The sequence below is a fragment of the Mastigoproctus giganteus genome, chromosome 5, assembly GCF_048544385.1.
Source record: "Mastigoproctus giganteus isolate SK-2022 chromosome 5, ASM4854438v1, whole genome shotgun sequence".
Taxonomy (NCBI): Eukaryota; Metazoa; Arthropoda; class Arachnida; order Uropygi; family Thelyphonidae; genus Mastigoproctus; species Mastigoproctus giganteus.
The window spans coordinates 138134664-138157449 of record NC_143579.1 but is presented as its reverse complement, the minus strand read 5'-3'; the positions used below and the strand labels follow the sequence as shown (position 1 = coordinate 138157449).

Sequence of the window (22786 nt, the reverse complement as noted above, 5' to 3'; positions counted from 1 at the left end):
CAGACTGCCAACCGACCTTTTGGTATTCGTGTCCAAGAGCTACTAAGAGTGTTTAACATCATGGTAGACAAGGTTGCACAAACACCAAAAGAGACTCTTCCACCCTGGCATGCTCATACTCCATCGTGCAACATCTCCCTTAAGAAACGGGTAAAATCTGAAACCTCGTCATCTGTCTACCAGAAGCTCTACTCTGCACACCAAGCTGAGTACTCAGACTTCCTGCCCGTTTACACAGACGGCTCAAAGTCTGAATCGTGCGTAGGATCTGCTGCTGTGTTTCCGGACACTATAATATCTCAGCAGATTCCTCCTGAATCCAGCATATACACTGCAGAGCTGTATGCTATAGAGCTAGCCTTGGATCACATTCGAACTTGTCAATATCAAAGGTCAATAATATATTTTGACTCATTGAGTGTATTACAGGCTTTATTATCTCCGAGACACAATTCTCATCCAGTTCTTTGTCGAGTTCAGCAGAAGATACATTCTCTTCATGAATACAAGTTTGATATCCGCTTCTGCTGGATTCCAAGCCACATTGGGATAAAGGGAAATGATTTGGCTGACGCTGCAGCCAAATCAGCAACACCCACTCATAATCATTGCCTGTCAGTCCCCTATACAGACTACAGGCAAATAATACGCAACAAGATATATTCCCAATGGCAAGAAATATGGCACAGACAGAGAACAAATAAATTATATCAAATAAAGCCTGTAATAGAAACATGGCAGTCTAGTCTGCGCAGGAATCGAAGCGAGGAAGTTGTTCTTGCCCGACTCCGCATAGGACACAGTCATTTGACACATTCTTTTCTGCTGAGGGCGGATGACCCTCCTATGTGCGAGTCTTGCGACACCGTTTTATCTCTAAAGCATATTTTAATAGATTGCGTTCATTATACCCATGTTCGCAATATACATTTTACCGCTTTTACTCATCTGACCGAGCCTTATACACTCAGTCAGATTTTATCAGACAACGACCACGTGTCGGCAGTTTTTAAATTTTTAAAAGCTATTAATATATACTCACGTATATAAATAACAATTTGACGAGGTAACCTTTTTAAAGGTTACCAGAATTTATCTTTATTGTTATTTTAATCATTTCTTGGCGCAGTATGACCATAGTTGTTTTTGCGCCAATAAACTCAAAATCAAACTCAAACTCAAGCCCGAACGTGGGGTGCAGATCGTACCTCCCTGCTTCGGTTGTACAAAGCATTAATCAGATCCCGTCTCGATTATGGTGCTCCAATCTATGATTCTGCCAGAAAGAGTGCATTACGCTGGCTTGATCCTATTCAACACAGTGCTTTGAGAATTGCAATTGGTGCGTTCAGAACGTCGCCAGCACATAGTCTCTACATAGAAGCTCACGAGCCCCCACTAACTTTACGCAGGAAAACACTGTTATTGAAATGCTGTCAAGATACAAAGTTGTGCCTCTCATCCCGTTCAGTCATACCTTTTTAACCCACCGTTAGAAAACCTATACAGAAACAAACCCAGCATAGTTAAACCAGTTGATCTTCGCCTTCTTGAACTGGTGCAGGTTTGGAATATTTCCATCCGGAAAGTACAGCAGATACCAACCTTTGCTCAACCACCATGGGCTCCTCCTCCTCTTCCAACATGTGACACTTACCTCTGCCAATGGAGAAAGAATACTTTGCAAGCAACAAACTTCAAACAAATTCATGATGTTCACATTCAAAGATATATTGATTTCTACCAAATTTATACAGATGGCTCTAAATCTAATTCAAATGTTGGAGCAGCTGCAGTGTTTCCAAATACAGTTGTATCAGTATCCCTTCCATCAGATTTTAGTATATTTTCTGCTGAATTGTATGCAATAAAACTTGCTTTAGAAAATCTCTATTCTGACTGTTTTTTAAAATCTGTTATTTATACTGATTCCCTCAGCTCAATCATGTCGCTAAGTAATTGCGAAGATAAAGTTCACCCTATTCTAGATGAAATCAGAAGCTTGTTACTACAAATCAAAAAACGTCAACAACTGGTTGCTTTTTGTTGGATACCCGCCCATTCCGGTATTTTAGGCAATGAACTGGCTGATAAAGCTGCAAAAAATCCAACTACCTTTGATTTAACCAATATCCCTGTTCCAGCATCAGACTGTGTACTAACCGTTCATGCTGCTTGCCTATCACAATGGACAGCACTCTGGCACTCTCAGACTAATAATAAACTCTTTCAGTTTAAACAAGATCCGAAAATTTGGCGTTCCAGTGTCCGTACATCGAGACGAGAAGAAGTAGTCCTTTCAAGGGCAAGAATAGGTCATACTCATCTGACACATCTTTATTTACTCACAGGAGGTGATCCACCACAGTGTACACATTGCTCTAACATCTTGACTGTTAGACATATTCTCATTGGCTGCCCCTACTATAAACAACACAGAGCTTCATCCTTGATCTCACTGATAAATGATCGTAAACCAATAACTCTTGAAAATCTCATTGGTGATAAGGCAAACATTTCTGAATTTTTTGACTTCCTCAAGCAAACTGGACTTTTTAATAATTTCTGATTTAAAATTTTCTTTTGATTTTATGGAAATTCCTCATCTCTTAAAATAATAAGTGAATAGGCACATTATAGCCATAGATGCTTATGTGCCATTAAGCCTCCATAACAACAACAACAACAACAACAATTTATGCCCTCTCAGGTAATTATTCTGAGCAAGAGGAAGAATCCCATCAGCATTGAGCATGCTCAAACCATTCAAGGCTTTATACACCTCTATCAGATCACCTCGCTGGTGCCTAGTCTCCAGACACTGTAATTTGCAAAACTTAAGCCTTTCTTCATAAGAGCAACCCTTTGTTCCATTCACTAATCTTGTTGCCCTTCTCTGTACTCGTTCCAGCAGCTCTACATCCTTCTTGATATGAGTCTTCCAGACCTGTATACAGTATTCAAGGTGTGGCCTGACCATTGCCTTATACAAGGGAATAATTACCTCCTTATCCCTGCAGAAAAATGCCTGTATATCACTGACAAGACACCATGAGCTACTTTTGCAGCCTGTCTGCACTACTCAGAGAACTTCATATATGCCTGCACAATTACCCCCAGGTCCTTTTCATTCTCTACCACTGTCAGTGTAGTACCACAAAGTTGATATGTTGCTCTGGAGTTACTGTTTCCCATATGTAGTACTTTACATTTGTCAATGTTAAACTTCATTTGCCACCTCTCAGCCCATCTGCTCAACCTTTCCAGATCCTGTTGCAGCAGCATAGTGTCAGTAGTGCCCTTGACAACCCTGCCCACCTTTGTATCGCCTGCAAACCTGGACATTAAGCTTGATATACCATCATCAATATCATTTATAAATACAGAAAACGATAATGGACTCAACACTGAACACTGAGGGACTCCACTAATAACGTTAGTCCACAATGAGCAGTGTCCATTGATTACCACTCTGTCTTCTTCCCCTCAACCATCCTTTTATCCATAGCAGCAGTTTGCCTCCAATGCCACAATGCTCCAATTTGTGCAGCAGTCTTCCATGTGCAACAGTATCAAAAGCCTTTCTAAGAACCAAATCTATAATATCAAAGTTATTCCCTGTATCCGGTTCTTTTATGACTGCATCATAGTATCCAGTCAAATTTTTCAGGCAAGACTTTCCCTTAACAAAACCATGCTTTGTCCGAGCTATAACTGAAGTCCTGTCTAGGTGATCCTGCAGTGCTTCTTTAACCAGTGCCTCCATTAATTTTCCTGGAACAGAAGTTAAACTCACAGGTCTATAATTACTTGTGTCAGCCTTTGATCCTCCTTTGTGAATTGGGGTCACATTCGCACATCTCCAGTCTATGGGTACTTCCCCTGAGTCCAAAGAAACTCTCATGATTATGGCTAAGGGTTTACTTACTTCCTTTGCTGCCTCCTTTAATAAAACTGGATAGATCCCATCCACCCAGGTGCCTTTTTTATGTTTATCCCCAACAATTTCTCCTCCACTTTCCTCTTAGTTATTAGTTATTACAAAATCATCTAGCTCACTGCCAGAGTTTACTTCACCTCTGGCATTCCCCTTCCTGAATAACTCCTCATGTGTGAATGTAGATGCAAAATACTCATTTAGTTTGTTAGCCACCTGAGCACAATCCTTAACTGTTGAACCATCCATATCCAGTGGACCGATCTGATTCATCCCTTTCCTTCTGGTGCTTCCGTAGCCAGGTGCGGCAGTGCGTATCACATGCTTCTTGATTAGACCGGGGTTCGAACCCGTGACCACCAAATACGGAGGATGCGGAAAGGTCAGGGAATGACCACCGCATATCCCCGGAGCAATATGGCCTTAGTTGCTAATGCTCCTAAAAACCAAATAACAACAAATAATAACAACCCTTTCCTTCTAGAGATTACATACGTAAAGAACTCTTTCCTGTTTTTCTTTGCATCCTTTGCCAAGGATTTCTTATAATCTGCCTTTACTTGCCTAATCTCCTTTGTGACTTGGTTACAGACCAACTTATCTATCATAGGCTTCCATGTCACCCATTAATTTGTATGTATCCCATGCATTTTTCTTCTCTGCCATATGTCTCATTAGTTCATCTGACATCCATTTAGGCCTAAACCTTGAACAATATTTCTTAGTTGGTTTGTAAAGCCTAATAGTTTCCAAGATAAGTTCTTTGAATGCTTCCCATTTTTAATTTGCTGTTGGTAACATCATCAGTTGGTCCCACTCTGTAGAATTTAAATACTGTCTCAGACCATCGTAGCCGCCTTTACGAAAGCAAAAACCCTTCCCTATAACCTCTTTGAGTAGATGGTAGTTACCTCTTTGAGTAAATCGCACTTCAGCACACTGTGATCACTGCCACCTAGTGGTTCCTTTATCTGCAGATTCTTAATGCATGAAGAATCACTACTGATAATCAGATCAAGAGTATTACTCCCTCTAGTTGCTTCCCGAACATGCTGTTGTAGAAAACAATCATCCAATAAATCCACAAAAGCCTTGCTAGTGTGAGAATGACCAACCCACAAATTCCAGTCAAATCTGGGAAATTAAAATCCCCCCATTATAAGACTCTCTGATTTACTGGCCCACTCTATTTTCCTGTACATTTTCTTATTATACTCATCATAGTCATTAGGCCTATAGCTCACTCCTACTCTGAATTTTGATCTCCCAATGCTTATGTCGCACCAAACTGACTCGACACTGCACTGTCCAACGATGTCGACTGGCTTCACTTCCTTGAATTTTGTGTTTCATAACTAATAGCATAACCCCTCCTCCCTTCCTATTCTGTCTATCCTTTCTGTACACATTGTACTTCCCAAATTCCAGTTCTGCATTCCTTATATCTGTGTGACAAAATCACCACGTCGCTGATATCCCAACTATATCTGCCTTTAATGTTTTGAGCAATACCTCAAATTCATCAAATTTATTTACCAAACTCCTAGCATTGGTGTACACCCAAGTATACATGCACATGTTCCTGTTCTTAGCTACCCTAACACAACCCATGTGTTTACTTGTACCGCAATGGCTCCCAGCAGTCTCTGAAATATCCTGCATCTTGTTTTCCAGGCTGCTGCTCATTCCAATGGAAGCAGTGTAAGAAATACTCTCACCTCTGCCAGTGGCTACTGTTAATCTATTAGTCCTTATATCCCCCCCCAAGCTAGCAGTTTTCCGACCCACCTAACACTGCCTCGATAGCATCAGCAAATATTCTTGCACCCTTTCTTTTTAAGTGTATCCCATCCCTGTAGAAGCAGTCTCTCCTGTTAACAAGTACAAACCAGGCTGAAAAAAATTCTATCCCTTGAGCCTTGCACAATCTTTCCAGTGCCAAATTGATCAACAAGGCTCTCATCATATACTCCCTCCTATCGTGTCTGGGCAGAATTGCAGATACTTTCAAATTCAACTCTAATTCACGACTTTTTTTCAATGTGACCTGTACTTGTTAAGTAATTCGCCGGTCTCTTACTCTTAATATCATTAGTGCCAACGTGTACAACTATATCACCTTTTGTGCCCTTAAAAGATGATATCCGCTCTACAACGTTATCAACCTTTGCTCCTGGCAGACATACCCTGGTTCTGTTCCACCTATCCTTTTTACAAAGCATGTTCACCGTTTCCCTGACAATAGTTACCAACAACTACTAGTTTCTGTGGGACCAGTGCATTCTGCCTTGGGGGTTGCCACTTTATAAACAATACACAAACAAACAAACAATTAATATAAATAATACATACATACAACTCATCTATATGGATGGCTCTAAGTCTCACTCACATGTAGGTGCAGCAGCTGTGTTCCTTTCGCATGTAATCTCAAAATCCCTTCGAGTTGAGTGCAGCATACTTTCTGCAGAACTGTATGCTATAATGCTTGCATTAAGTGAAATATGTCAACAGTCATCTTTCTCTGTCCTGATATATTCTGATTCGCTCAGTGCTATCTCAGCCATACAGGGTAAACATTCTCGCTATCCTCTTTTACAAGAAATTAGCTTCCTCATCAACCAATGTCAAAAAAAAACCTCTGAAATAATGCTTTGCTGGATTCCAGGACACTCTGGAATAGAAGGTAATGAAAAAGCAGACAATGCAACCAAGTCAGCACCAGAACTGTCAAATGAAACAATGATAGTGCCATACGCTGATTTTAGATCAATTATTATTAGAGTAAGTGAAGATGAATGGGCTCAGATATGGAGAAATCAAACCAATAATAAACTCCAAGAAATAAAACAGAATCCAGAAATATGGAAATCAATCATAAGAAAAAGTCGCAAAGAAGAAGTAATGTTTGCCAGTCTATGAATTGGCCACACTCACCTTACGCATTATCATCTTCTAGCTAATGAGAATCACCCTCTCTGCTTTCAATGCCAAGTTCACCTTACAGTAAAACACATCCTTTTGGTATGTCCACGCTTCAGGAATTCCGGACTACTTTACTCCCAAAGTCTAGGTAATAACCAGAATCCACCTACCCTTCAACAGATATTAGATAGCTCTGCAAATCTAGAGGAACTATTTAATTTCATTCGGAAAATCAGATTTGACAAACAAATCTGAAAATAATTGAGTTACATTTAAAAAAAAAAAAAAATCAACAACAACCTGTTTTATAACCGCATCTTCTCAGAAAACACTTACCCTAACCCATGGTGTCCCCGACTGGGCTAGCTGGGTGGGTAAAGTGCCTGCCTGGCAACCCAAAGGTCACAGGTTCGAATCCCGCCTCGGGCTTGGATTGGAGTAGAAAATGCAAAAACTTTGGGAGGTGCATTATGGCCACAGAAACCGATGCGCCAACAACTAACAAAAAAAAAAAAAAAAAACTCATGGCGTCATTCCTATATTTGAGCTTTACCAAAACCGGGCAAAGATCCATCTCTAGTTTGAGAATTACAGACTGATATCATTGACAAGCTGTTTGGGAAAAATCCTTGTAACCTGGATTCTAGACTCCCAAAATCTGCTTTCTGATCACCAATATGGCTTCCGCAAAAACAGGTCCACCCTAGATTTACTTGTGAAAATTGAACCTAACATACATGTAATGCCTTCATCAGGAGACATCTTGTGATGGTAAACCTGGATATTAAGAAAGCATTCAATACCACATGTCATCATGGTATTATCAAAGATATGCATCAGTTAGTGCTGAGAGGCTAACTCCCTCAAATCATTCAGGACTTTCTAAAGTTACGTCCCTCTCAAGACCAATATCAAAACATCCTATCAGCATCTCACATTCAAGAAGAGGGTGTCTCACTGGGTGACATACTGAGTCCAACCCTATTTGCAATTAGGGTTAACAATATATATTAGTAGATCTTCCAAAAACTATTGAAGTATACATGTAAGCAGATTACCTCACCATATCCTGCAAATCACAAAATATGAACACTATAGAAAGTTGGTACACTATTGGTACATTTCTCTTGGGTTACTGCTACCCATATGGAGTACTTTGCATTTGTCAATATTAAACTTCAGTTGCCACTTCTCAGCCCATCTGCCTAACTTTTCTAGATCCTGTTGCAGTAGCACATTGTCTTTACTGTCGTTAACAACCCTGCCAACCTGTGTATCATCTGCAAACTTGGACATTAGGTCTGATGTACCTTCATCAATATCATTGATAAATACACAAAACAACAATGGGTCCAGCACCAAATCCTGGGGGACTCTGCTAATAACATTTGTCCACGTAGAGCAGTGTCCATTTATTAACCCCAGGGGCTCACATCTGGTGAGTATGGGTTTGGCACACCCATGGTCCTGAGCTGAATATCATCATTCTTCTCTTTCTTGGTGATTCTCTCTCTCTCTCTCTCTCTCTCTCTCTCTCTCTCTCAGGGTAATTCAGAATTTTTTTTTTTTTTTTTTGCCTGGTGTAGCATAAGCCTCAGGCTTCCTTGCACCATAAGGCTAATAATAATAATAATAAAATAATAATTACCACTCTCTGCCGTCTCCCACTCAACCATTCATTTATCCATTGCAGTAACTTGTACTTAATGCCATACCACTCCAATTTGTACAGCAGTCTTCCATGTGTAACAGTATCAAAAGCTTTCTTGAAATCCAAGTATTATGATATCAGAATTATTTTTTGCATCCAGTTCTTTTGTGACCACATCGTAGTATCCAATAAAATTGGTCAGACAAGACTTCCCCTTAACAAACCCATGCTGTGTCTGAATTATTACTGTTGTCTTGTCTAAGTGATCCTGTATCACCTCATTAACCAGCGACTCCATTATTTTCCCCGGAACAGAAGTTAAACCAGTGGTTTTCGACCTTCTTTTAATAATGACACCCTAAGTAATTTATTTTATTTTATGGCACCCCTACTCAGTTTTCTGCTTGTTAGGACCGATTTTCTCTCTCTCTCTCTCTCTGTGTATATATATCTAATATTAAAAAAATGTGTTATATGATAGTTATTACAATAATATAACTAAAAACAGAATTACAATTCATAATACAGATTACTTATATATAATGATTTTATTCTTTATATAGAGGTGCTAAATAAACATCAAAATTAAAAAGATACTGTACACCTTTTTATAATGAAATAAACATACAAATTAAAAATATATATATAAGTTTAAATAACTTAAACCCAAATTAATTGGCAGTCCTGGAATGTTGTTGCGGCACCCTTTGAAAATCATAGTTAAACTAACAGGTCTATAATTATTTGTGTCACAAAAATGTGACACAAATTTTGAACCCCCTTTGTGAATTTGGGATACATTTGCACATCTCGTGTCCATAGAGGCCTCCCCTGACTCTAAGGATGCTCTCATAATTATGGCTAAGGATTTGAATACTTCCCTTGCTGCCTCCTTCATTATAATTGGATAGATTCCATCTGTACTAGGTGCCTTTTTTTATGTTTATCTTCAACAATTTCTCCTCCACTTTGCCTTCAGTTATTACAAAATCACTTATCTTTGGATTATTCATACATTCATTAGTTGTCACTGTCAAAGGCACAGATCATGAAAATCACATTAGGGGCATATGATAACCAGCACGATTCCACCAGAAAATAACTGAATGCAGAAAAAAAAACATTTTTTCTGCATTCATATGTTTATATAGCTACTTTACTTTCAGGGCCAAACACACCTGGAGATATCAATCACAAAGGAAGTAATGTACTTCATAATGTGTACCTAAGAAAAAAATTCTTATGGTTTGTAAAAATGCTGTCCATGATAGATAAAATTTGTTTAGGTTTTCAGAATTAGCAATAAAAACATGCCCAGAAACTATAATTTTTGGAAACATCAAAATCTATGCTGACCAGTGTAATTTACTGAAACATCTGATCTGTATTATTTTTTTTTTATAGCTAGGCCTATTTTATTTGCTTTTAATTAGTATATATAGTTAACATATTTCCCTATGCATAAGACGCACCTGTTTTCGAAAAATTTGGTGTCTAAAAACTGGGTGTGTCTTATACAGTGGTTGTAGATTTCTTTTACTTGCATTTCCCGCTTTTTCGTGCTCGTTGCCTTTGCACTCATTGTTTCGCACTTGTTACCGGTATATTAGGTTACGTTTGCCACGTTCTGCCCAGAAATGGCTCAAAAAAGATTTTTGTACAGTGCTGAATTCAAGTTAAAAGTGATCCAGTTTGCAAAAGTGAATGGAAATTGTGCTGCTGAACGTAAGTTTGGTCCTCCTCCAACTGAGAAAACAATCTGAGACTGGCTACGGGAAGAAGAAAAATCCCTACTGAAAACGCCACGGCAGAAGAAGGCCATGAGAGGCAAGTCAGCAAAATGGCCTGATTTAGAGAGGGAATTGAAGATATGGATTGAAGAGAAAAGGGCAATTGGAATTCCTGTGTCCACAAAGATGGTTTAGCATGAGGCAAGAAGAATTGCTGATGAAAAAGAAGTTACTGATTTCAAAGGAGAACACAATTGGTGCTTCAGTTTCATGAAATGGAATGGACTAAGCATGCATACACGCACCAGACTTGCCCAAAAGATGCCTGAAAGCTATGAGCACAAGGTCCTTGAATTTCATCGTTTTGTCATTCAATGTCGGAAGACACATCAGTTTGAGTTGGGACAGATTGCAAATATGGACGAAGTCCGCCTTCAATTTGATGTCCCAAGTAACAGAACTGTTGATAAGAATGGGGTGAAAATTGTAACTGTGAAGACAAGTGGACATGAAAAGAGCCATTATACAGTTGTTCTAGCTTGTTGTGCCGATGGAACCAAGCTGCCTCCTATGCTGATTTTCAAATGCAAAACAATGCCAAAAGAAGACATTCCTCGAGGAGTGATTGTCGGCGTTCATGACAAGGGTTTGATGGATCAGGATGGGATGAAGATCTGGTTTGAGAAAGTTTGGAGCAGGAGACCAGGGTGGGCTCTTACGCAAACCTGCCCTGTTGGTGCTTGATCAGTTCAGGGCACACAACAAAAAATACAAAGAAGATTGCTGCAGAGCAAAAAACAAAACATGCCGTCATACCTGGAGGCTTGACATCCCAGCTCCAACCACTTGATGTCAGCATTAACAAACCCTTCAAAGCTGCCATGAGAGACGGATGGAACCAGTGGATGAAGTCTTCTGAGGACAATTTGACACCAGCAGGAAGAGTGAAGAAACCAACTATAGGAGAAGTTTGTACCTGGGTGAAAAGATCCTGGGATAATATCAAGATTGAGATTGTTGTCAAGTCATTTAAGAAGTGTGGCATTTCAAATGCCATAGATGGAATTGAGGACGAGGCAATATATGAAGACAGTGATTCGTCATCAGACACAGATGAGGAAAAGCTAATGGATGGGAGTTTTGACAGTGATGAGGAGTCGTATGAATTTTATGATGAATAAAACTTGAGTTCAATAACTTTATGTAATACATTTTTTTTTTTCAAATTTCGGGCCCCAAAATTAAGGTGCATCTTATACATAGGGAAATACGGTAAGTCATGCTTTCTGCAGAAGCTTTTTTTTTTTTTACTTGTATGATTGGTTTTATTCCTTAATGCACATTTTTTTTTTTTTTTTGTATGATTAGTGCTGCATGCTAGAACGTGATCTTCAAGCTGTTTTAGATGAAAAAGAAGAGCTTGTTACTATACGTGATGCCTATAGGCACAAAGTTGAAAGGCTGAATCAGCAGCTGAACTGTGTACTTCATGGTGAAGGTCATCGAATTGTTGATATTGATGGTATTCTTATGGAGAACAGGTAATTTCATTTTAGCAATGATGGTTATTTTCATTGATTCGAAAGCAAATGTCAGTATGTGACTACTAAATATGATAAATATTTGTATTGACGATTTATTGCGAACTCTACTGACTTGGTTGTTGTGCCGCAGTATAAACAGAAAATTTATTTTTTATTTTTATTTTAAAATTAATAAAAACAGGTTTAATTATTTCCATCAATCTCTCAGAGTGAGTTCCGAAGTAAGTTTACCACGAATTTCAGGCTAATGCTTGATTTTGTTACTTCAGTTAAAGAAAATAAAATAAACCCTCCAATCTAAAGAGAGACTATACTGCTTTATAAGGTATATTATTTTTCTGTATCTACTTGCAAAAAAAGTCACTAATAATTGGAAAACTCCAATGCTATCCAATGTAATTTCATAATTTATAATTTGTTTGAATTTGATAGTATATAACAGCGCTATGATGTTCAATAGGTTCTACGTTGATATCAATATTTGTAGAATAAGAAAAATTTATCTCAATATGATACGTAGAACACTTCTGTATGATACTCTCCAGAAAGTATCATACGGATTCTGGAGAGTATCATATGGAAGTGTTCTATGTATCATATTGAGGTAAATTTCTCTTGAAGTTATTAACTATATTTTCTTCGCTGTAATTTGCTATCAGTAAATTTCAGTGAAGAAAATAGTGTTGGTCAAGGATAGCAACAAGAATGGCAACTCCTCCACTGTCACATGGAGGAGTTGCCATTCTTGTTGAGAACAGTATTCCCCTGTGAAGAGTCTCTCTCACACTGGTGACTGGAATCTACCAAATTTCATTGTGCAATTGGGATACTGCTTACTATCTGTTCCATATATAGTTACACTTGGAATTGGCATTTTCCAAAAAAACTTTCTCAAAATGTGTGGGATGCATATAAATTATCAGGTGACACAGAAGCCTACGGCAGATATAAGCTAGTCTGTAATCACGTCACAAAGGATGTTAGGCAAGCGAAGGCTGATTACGAGAAATCCAATTACGAGGCTGAAGTTCTGGAGGCTAGGCGCCTGTCAGGTGATCTAATTGAGGTGTATAAGGCCTTGAATGGTTTGACCAGGCTCAGTGCTGATGGGATACTTCCGCTTGCTCAGATTAAGAACCTGAGGGGGCATGGATTCAAATTGAGGAAAGACAGTTGTAGAATAGATTTGCAGAAGTTTGCATTTAGCCATCAGGTAGTTGATTGCTGGAACAGACTTCCATCTGTTGTGGAAGTTGATAGCTTATATAAATTTAAGGCTGAACTAGACAAACATTTGGAGTGACCGGGTGGGTGAAATAGAAAGGTGTTGTTTTTTTTTTTTTTTGACTGATGTATAAGCTTGCTTTCTGTCATCATATGCCTCTGCTAATGCTAATCTCTCCCCACTAATCATGCATACTAATACTAATCATGCACTTTGTGTCATTGATTTATCTATCTGCTCTCCTTCTCTCCTCCTGTCAAAATTTTTTGACAGTAAGTTAAACTTCCAAAAGCACATTGAACATCTCTGGACTGCTTGTCAAAAAAAAACTGAACATACCCAGGCTTATCAGCCACAACATGTCAAGCAGATCATTACAGCCTGTTTCATTTATATTGATCCATAATCAGACCACCCTGGACTACGGCGTGCGTGCTTTCGATTCTCCTAGGGAAAGTGGTTTAACTCGCCTCAGTCTTATTCAGCATGCTCTTAGAACAGCACTGGGTGCATTCAGAACATCTCCAGTGAAACATTTGTACATTGAAGCCCTTGAACCTCTTATAAATATTAGGAGAACGATGTTGCTGTTGAACTATGCAACCAAGATCCAAAGCCAGGTGATCCATCCTAATTGGTCAGTACTTTATGATCTGCAGTTTATGACCTTTTATAGAAACAAACCACAGACAGTTCGGCCTGCTGGTATTAGGCTAAAGCAACTAGCAGAAGATTGGGATATACATTTCAATAAAATCTTGCAAGACCCTATAGATGAACCTCTCTATAGGTCAACCCTTCATGGTCTGTCATCATGCCTGCCATCTTTGTGACAATTATTTCCACCAGTGGAGAAAACACTTTATCAGATATTAACATCCAACAGCTATGCATTACACATATTCAACATTATCCTGACTTCATTAAAATATATACAGATGGATCAAAGTCTGAGAGTGAATCGGGTGCAGCAGTGGTACTCCCTGATACTACCACTATCTCTTCCAACAAAGAGTAGTAGTTACACAACTACACTCTGTTTGTAGGAGTTACCAAACAATGGTAACTCCTACCATTGTTTGGCCCATAATGTCCTTTAGCTGCCATTGCGCCGTAAAACCTCCAACAACAACAGCCAAGAGGATGGTTATCTTAGTAATGGGATGAACATAACATCCTCTGTTTTGGTTGAAGGAATTGCTGCAGCACGAGATGTGCAGTGACTCCAACTAGTCACGGCGACGGTGATGGCAAAACCGATCAATAATCATGACATTGCAGCGTGGGTCAATGTCATGCTGGGTCAACCAGAAATGCTCAGCAATGGCTGAGTGCTTTTTTTGTGTTCAGAAACATGATCGCTGAGACTTCTGCCAGTTTCCCCAAAGTAGCAGCCAGTGCGGTCACGGCAGGAAATAAGCTAGACTAATCCACTCTGCAGCAAGGGAGGAACCGATGTTTTAACTCTTGAGACGAGGGATCACAACTTCCTGCCTGGTAGTTGTAAGCACTTTATCCCAGATACATGGTACAGCCATGGGTTCTCCAGTTATTTCAGTTATGGCAAACATAGCAATGGAGAAGTTGGAGAGTCGTGCATTTTTGGGCCTACCAGATCCCATTGCCTTTTGGTGTCGCTACAGGGATGATGTGTTTGTGGTCATTCCCTGCGAGTCGGGCAGCTGACTTTTCACCACCTTAACTCTCTATTGCCTTTCATTCAATCACCATCAAACTGGGGGTCAGACAATACCCTTCCATACTTGAATACGCTTGTCTGTCACAAGGGCACACATTTGAAAACAATAGCTGTAGCAAGCCGATGTGTGCTACCAAATTCACCGACTACCGGTCAGCACACGCACGCAGCCATCTTCTTGGCACAACGTGAGCCCTGCTAACCCACGCTTGGACCCATTCTAGTTCTGCGGATGAGAGACGCACTGAGATTACTAGGGTTAAGACAGATCTTGCGGGGTGCGGCTACCTCACCAGTGCCCTAGATAAGTGTGACCTACAGGCCCGTGACCACGTAGCGACCCACAGGACCATGCGCAGTAATGATTCTACCTCGACTGCCTTCATCCCGTTCTACCCAAACCTATTGCAACAGATTTCTTGAGTCTTAAAGGCTCGTGGGAAAAAGTGCTTATAACTCCTGGGCAGGAAGTTGCAATCTCTTTTCTCAAGAGTTAAAACATCTGTTCCTCCCTTGCTGCAGAGTGGATTAGTCTACCGTATTTCCTCCGTGACTGCACTGGCTGCTATGTTGGGGAAACTGGCAGAAGGCTCAGCAGTCTTGTTCCTGAACATGAAAAAGTTATCCATTTAGTGGACGTGGGTCACTCAGCCATTGCTGAGCACTTCTGGTCTACCCAGCACGACATTGACCCACTCTGTGATGTCATGATTATTGATCGGTCCTACCATTTCCGTCGCTGCACCTGATTGGAGTCACTGCACATCTCATGCTGTAGCGATTCCTTTAACCGAAACAGAGGATGTCGTGTCCATCCTATTACCAAGACTACCATCCTCTTGGCTGACAAAAGTTCGCGTTTACAATGTTCCCAAGCTACAACTACAAGCTTTCCCTTCTAGCAGCTAATTGTTACCTACATGTAGTTCACCATACATGACTGCCATGGCACGCACATAGTTCTATATTTCTATATTTTAGATTAATGGTCACAAACTGATGAAGGATGCCTTCCAGTCTGAAAGCTATGTATTACTTTCCTGTATTATTTTTACTTGTGTTTTTTGTTCGTGTGAACATCATATTTTTACGTAACATTAAACATATTTTTAATTGCAACCTGTTATTTTCTTTCTGTTTTTGCTCTGTGGCACAATAAATTATTAATATTAATATGAATCTAGAGCACAATGGCCTTTTTGCTTATACCTTGTAGAAAGTGTTAAAAATATTTTTTTTTTACTTTCCTAAATACAGTTAAACATATTTAGTTTGACTTTTAGTCAGTCTATTTATGGCAGTGATTTCTGAAGTGATTATTTTTACAAAAATTATGCATAAGAATCTGTCAGGTGCCATGCCACCATCCGTGTAACTATTTGGTTTTTTGCTTGGAGTGGCATGCTACTGGATAAGTGCTGACTTTGTGTTTGTTTACATTTTCATATTAATTGTTTTTCTTCTCCAACTGGTTCAATAAATATCTGTAGTCTAACCCAGGGGTGACGAACCTTTTTAAGGGTGTGTGCCAAAATTGGCTAAATCTTTTAAAAAAACTACCCTCAAATTTCAGAACACAAAATTATGCATTTTGTGTTCTGAAACAGTTGTGTGTAGGTCCTACACACAAATGTTTCATAATGCAAAATGCACGATGCTTTATTATTCTTCTTAATCATACAAAATCCTTCATTCCAAGATTCTTGAAATTCTTTGCTGCTCCCCTCTTCATTTGAACGTTTGTTTCTTTGCTGGTTGAGCTGACATTCTAAACATTCTGTAAAGGGCAAATAGCAATTAAAATATTTATAAGAATTTATGGAAATTAATGAAGAATAATCTCCACGCTACATACAAACCATAATTGACAATGAAGGAGGCTACACTAAATACTGAATGTGGATAATATATCTCACATATAACTTTACCAAGAACTTATGTTCTGGTGCGAAATATATAAATTTTTTTCTTAAATTCATTTCACAGTTTCGTCAGTCCCTCTCACCACTCCAACTTCAAACAAATCTCTGTATGAAGTTTGAAATTATTTTGGGACGCTCTGAATTCCACATGCCCAAAAATTTGTATGCGTGCAATGGGTTTGCCACCCCTGGTCTAACCCAAGTTTTTGAAAGATTTATTACTGTTTTCACATAGTAAAGTTAAGAAAATGAAACCTTGATATTCTCTCAAGATGAGTGCTACTACACAGGACACAGCATACATAATTTCGAATTTTTGCTCTGTGGTGCACTCCAAATTTGAAATAAACCTGAAAATGGAAGTAACTAATTGTGTAAAATAATGTTTTCAATTTTTTAAGAATATTTATATACATAATAAGTCAAAATATATGTGCATGTTTGAAATTTAATGGTCTTTTGAACTAGAAAAATGGAAGAGACTAAGTTGTTTCTATTTTGTCTAATTTTTTTTTTTTATAATTTTCTGCAATTTTATTTTTTTTTAAATAAAAGGTTAAAAAATTACACCTTTTTTATTTTAATTTTTTAAAAAAAATTAAGTTTAAAATATTCTATGTATTCATAGAATATTTTAAACTTTAATTTTTTTTATTAAGAGTTAAAGTTACACAAAATAAGTATTGCAATCCATAAAAAAAAAATCCCCTAAAATTAAAAATAAAGTTATACACCTGGTAGATGATCTGTCACCATTTTTTCTGCACTTTGGGAAGCCTCCACCACATAGTTAAAAGCATTTTTTATTATTGTGATTCCAAACACAAATTTAAGTAGTGGTAATCTGTGATACATAGATCAGTTGAGAATTGATAAGAATCCTGAACCAGCATCACACCACAAGGTTCCCAATATCAACAGTGATGTTGTTACAAGAACCTTGTTGGCATTGTGCTTGAATTTCTATAGGTTGTAATTTTTTGAAAAAAAAAAACATATGAGGAATGTTATTCAAGGGAAGTGAAGATGAAAAAAAAAAAAAAAAAGAGTTTGAAGATGAATCATTATTCCAATTTGTTTAAGAAGAACAAGGTAAAATTGCAGATGCCACTTTAGAAAAATGATGCATATATGGAAAATACCATTGGAGAAGGTATATGCAGCAGAGTAATGCTACATTGCTGATAACTGCCAAATAAAAATCATTTCTTTAAACTACAAATAAAGAATGCCAGCCACACAAATTAGAACTTGAATGAAATAATTTCATTTAATATTGTAAACTTTTCTTTCTCATGAAGTTTTCTTTTTAGGTTTCCTAATTGTAATATTATCATTAGTTTATATGCCACTATCCAGCAAAAGTCCACTAGATTATAAATTATATAAGAACTTAATAGTTTATTATTTTCTTATAAATTGATGTCATGTACATTTCTGCAACCTCTGTCTTTTTGAGCATATTATCCTAATATCTGTCATAAGTTAGTATTCTGCTTTAAGTTTCAGTATGATAAACTGCTTATCAGTTAGTCATTTGAAAGCAGCACAATTTATTTATCAATAATTTATTACCATACAAACTTACTGTGTATAATACTAGTATTTTTGTTATAGATATCTTCAGGATCGAATAAAACAAGTGCAAGAAGAGAAAGCTATGGTCTCAGCTACTCTTTCCAAATATAAGGTGGGATTAGCATAAGATTTGTTTGTTTTTTATTAGTACAGCAAGTTAATTCTTGACCAGTAGTTACTTAGGCAATGCATTTGCATTAGTTATACCACCAGTGATATTGGATTTAGTTGTTAGGTGTGGTCAGCCATCAATTTTATAAAGAGCACGGTCAACCCTGCTGACTATCCTCTTTATTAGCATTAGTAGAGGCATATGATGCAAGAAAGCAAGCTTATATAGCATCAGCCAAAAAAAAAAAAAAAAAACCTCTTCCCATTTCACCCTACCAGAAACTCCAAATGTTTGTCTAGTTCTGCCTTGAATTTATTTAAGCTGTCAACTTCTACAACGACAGATGGAAGTTTGTACAAGCAATCAATCACCTGTTGGCTAAAGGCAAATTTTCGCACATCTATTCTACAACTGTCTTTACCCAATTTGAATTTATGCCCCCTCAGGCAACTAATCTGGTCAAGAGGAATAATCCCATCAGCTTGCTCAAACTCAAGGCCTTATACTCCTCAGTCAGCTTACCTCAAAGGTGCCTAGTCTCCAGACACTGCAGGTTGCAGAACTTAAGTCTTTCTTTTTAAGAGCAACCCTTTGTTCCGTTCACCAATCTCGTTGTTGCCTTCTCTGTACTCTTTCAAACAGCTCTACATTCTTCCTAAAATGAGGCCTCCAGACCTGTATACTCCGTGAGCTACTCTTGTGTACTATCTGCACTGCTCGGAAAACTTTGTATCTGACTGCGCAATTACCCCCAGGTCTTTTTCATTTTCTATCACCCTGAGTGTAGTACTACACAGTTGTTACGTTATTCTGGGGTTACTGCTATCCAGTGCTTTTTTTTAAAAAAATAGTTGCTGGTACTCATTCTTTGCTATCGGGAAAAATTGAAAATTAAAAGGATATGGAAAGTACTCTAATTCCCCCCCCCCCCCCGATATTGTTACTTTAGTAGTAATTTTTTTTTTTAGAATAAGAACAAGAAATTAAGTATATTAACACAGTTTATTAAGTCTAAATTTATTATTCAAGTATATAAAAAAATAAGTAAAATGTGAGTAAAATAAATAAAAATAATTTCATAATAAAGTTTTTGTAGAATATTCCAAATTTTTATTAAGTTCCCATCCGACACCCTATGCTGACTTCTTTTCCTGCTCTTTGTATCGGTTGCTGAATGATGTTTCCGAAGGCAGCCACGAATCAACATATTTTGCTGCATCGCAGAAGGTCAGTGGACGGCCCACAATTTTAAGAAACAGCAGTGAAGAAGCTGTTTTTGTCATTAACGAAGCGCTGGTTGGCGATCAGATTTATTTTTGAAAATCCTCATTCACATTCACTTGGTGAAATTGGTATCGTACTCAGAGCGTTCATCAAATGCTTCAGTTCTTCGGAAACCTTATCAATTAGGTATCCACGAATTGCATTTAACTCTAATTGACAATTTTCTAACTTCATTTTCACCAAATGCCAACAATTCATGTTTAGAAGGTTTTAATACCTTTGTTGTCCTCGTTTTCCTTCTCTCGTCATTGGTATTGTCACTAGTTCTTAAATTAAAATTTTTTTTTTTTTTTTTGAAACTGTCCAAGATATCGGCATTATTCAGGTAAAGTGTAAACAGAGATAGGGAAAATTTTTGGAAAAATGTGGATAACGCACTTCCGCGAAATAACAGATGATTATTTATGGGGTAAAAGAAAATCACTTTTCTAATTCTTGAACGGGGCGCTTTCAGTTGATTCGCAGAGGTGTCGAACCTACGACCCGCGAGGAAAGTGAATTAAACAGCATTTTAAATTATCAAAAAATTTTTCTCATTAAATGTTTTGTTCAGTAAATGTAATTGTGCATTTTACTTCATTAAATTTTTGAATATTTTCAATTTTACTTTTATATGCAATAAGATATTGAAAATGTAACACACTAAAGAAACTTTGAATTTTTTTGAATATGGCCCCGGTACTGGAAAAGGTTGGACACCACTGCAGTAGAAGGTGGGCCAGAGCCCATTGGGAATACCCCCCTGATCTGCTCACTCTTGACCAGTGCGACTTCTCCGTATTTGGGATAGGTGGTCGGATAGGTTTTACCAGGTACCGCTAAGTTATACAATACTAATCACTTTAGCTCTCTTAATTCGCGCAGCAGCACTAATTTCCTGAAGGTCAGAAATGCAAACAAGCCATATCAAGTTAATTCTCTCCTAATCCGTTCACTATATGAAAATTTTCTTCCCTCAAGAAACTATTTTAAATGTAACTTCCAAGGGGAATTCAAAATAATTAAACAGAGGTCCGACTGAGTAATTTAGAATTATAAAAATGGTTATACAGTTTTACTTTTGCTGGATTCCAGCCCATTCCGGTATTTTAGGCAATGAACTGGCCGATAAAGCTGCAAAAAATCCAACTACTTTTGATTTAACCAATATCCCTGTTCCAGCATCAGATTATGCACTAACTGTTCATGCTGCTTGCCTATCACAATGGACAACACTCTGGCACTCTCAGACTAATAATAAACTCTTTCAGTTTAAACATGATCCAAAAATCTGGCGCTCCAGTATCCGTACATCGAGACAAGAAGAAGTAGTCCTTTCAAGGGCAAGAATAGGACATACCCATCTGACCCACCTTCATTTACTCACAGGAGATGATCCACCACAATGTACACATTGTTCTAATAATTTGACTGTAAAACATATTCTTATTGACTGCCCCTATTATAAACAAGCCAGAACTTCATCCTTGATATCATTGGTTAACCTTCATAAACCAGTAACTCTTGAAAATCTCATTGGTGATAAGGCAAATATTTCCGAATTTTTTGACTTTCTCCGGCAAACTGGGCTTTTCAATTATTTCTGATTTCAGATTTTCTTTTGATCTAGGGAAAACTCATGTTTTAATATAATAAGTGAATAGGCACATTATAGCCTTAGCAGCTTATGTGCCATTAAGCCTCCAGAACAACAACAACAATACAGTTTTACATAGAAAATATCTTAACAATAGACAGTAATAAATGCAAATTTAGTTAAATCATTTTAAGCTTATTTGAATAGTAGGTAAACATGCGAAAAAATTTACGGAATATTATAAATTTCGAAGTGCATTGCATCCAAATGTCACACATCACTGTTAATAAAGGTGCCGGTACGCCGTACTGTTGTGTACCATCACAAAAAAAGCACTGCTGCTACCAATATGTATTACTTTACATTTTTCAACATTAAGCATCAATTGCCTATTTGCCTCAGCCTATCTGCTCAACTTTTCTAGATCCTGTTGCAGTAGTGTACTATCATTAATGTCATTAACAACCCTCACAACCTTCATATTGTCTGCAAACTTGGACATTAAGCCTGCTATACCTTCATCAATATCATTGATAAATACAGAAAACAACAGTGGGCCCAACACGGATCCCTGGGGGACACCACTAATAACAGTAGTCCATAAAGAGCAGCGTCCATTGATTACCACTCTCTGTCTTCTCCCACTCAACCATCCCTTTATCCATAGCAGTAACTTGCCCTTAATATCATACTGCTCCAATTTGTTCAGTAGTCTTCTACTTGCAACAGTATCAAAAACTTTCCTGAAATCCAAGTATATATTATCAAAATTATTTTTTGCATCCAGTTCCTTTGTAACCACATCATAGTATCCAATCAAATTTGTCACACAAGACTTTCACTTAAAGTGTAGTCTTGTCTAGATGATTCTGCAGTGCTTCTTTAACCAGTGACTCCATTATTTTCTCTGGAACCGAAGTTAAACTAACATGTCTGTAATTACTCGTGTCACCTTTTGATCCCCTTTGTGAATTGGGGATACATTTGCACATCTCCAGTGCAAATGTATGTTCGTGGGGTCTTCTCCTGAGTCCAAAGATGCCTCATTGTTATGACTAAAGGTTTGCTTACTTCCTTTGCCACCTCCTTTAATATAACTGGATACATCCCATCCACCCCAGGTGCCTTTCTTATATATAACTTGAACAATTTTTTTCTCCACTTTGCTCTCAGTTATTACAGTATTATTATGCTCCCTGTTACAGTTTAATAAATATCTGTTCTTCACTTCCGTAAAGAATTCCTGATGTGTGAATGTAAATGCAAAATATTCATTCAGTTTGTCACTTTAGCCTGGTCATTAGCAGTCAAACCATCGATATCAGGTGGACCAATCTGATTCATCCCCTTCCTTCTTGAGTTTATATAAGTAAAGAAGTCCTTGTTTTTCTTAGTGTCCTTTGCGAAGGATGTCTCGTAATCTGCCTTTGCTTGCCTAATTTCCATTGTGACTAGCTTATATCTACCAAAGGTTTCTGTGTTGCCAGATAACTTTTATTCATCCCGTATATTTTTAATTACATTATATAAGATTTAGGGAAAATGATTGTGTGTTTCAGTTATTAATAATTATTATTAGCCACATGGTGCAAGCAAGCCTGAG

At 37.8% G+C, this 22786-nt stretch overlaps 1 protein-coding gene across 1 annotated transcript in view; it reads left to right on the top strand.

Annotated features, from left to right (window-relative positions):
* Positions 1 to 22786, top strand: part of LOC150085725 (coiled-coil domain-containing protein 149-A-like) — a 187398-nt gene that overhangs the window by 67522 nt on the left and 97090 nt on the right. Inside the window, exons 5-6 of the mRNA XM_090374663.1 lie at positions 11612 to 11784; positions 18251 to 18323. Coding sequence (XP_090230789.1) covers positions 11612 to 11784; positions 18251 to 18323 — 246 coding nt within the window. The remainder of the gene's footprint in view (positions 1 to 11611; positions 11785 to 18250; positions 18324 to 22786) is intronic.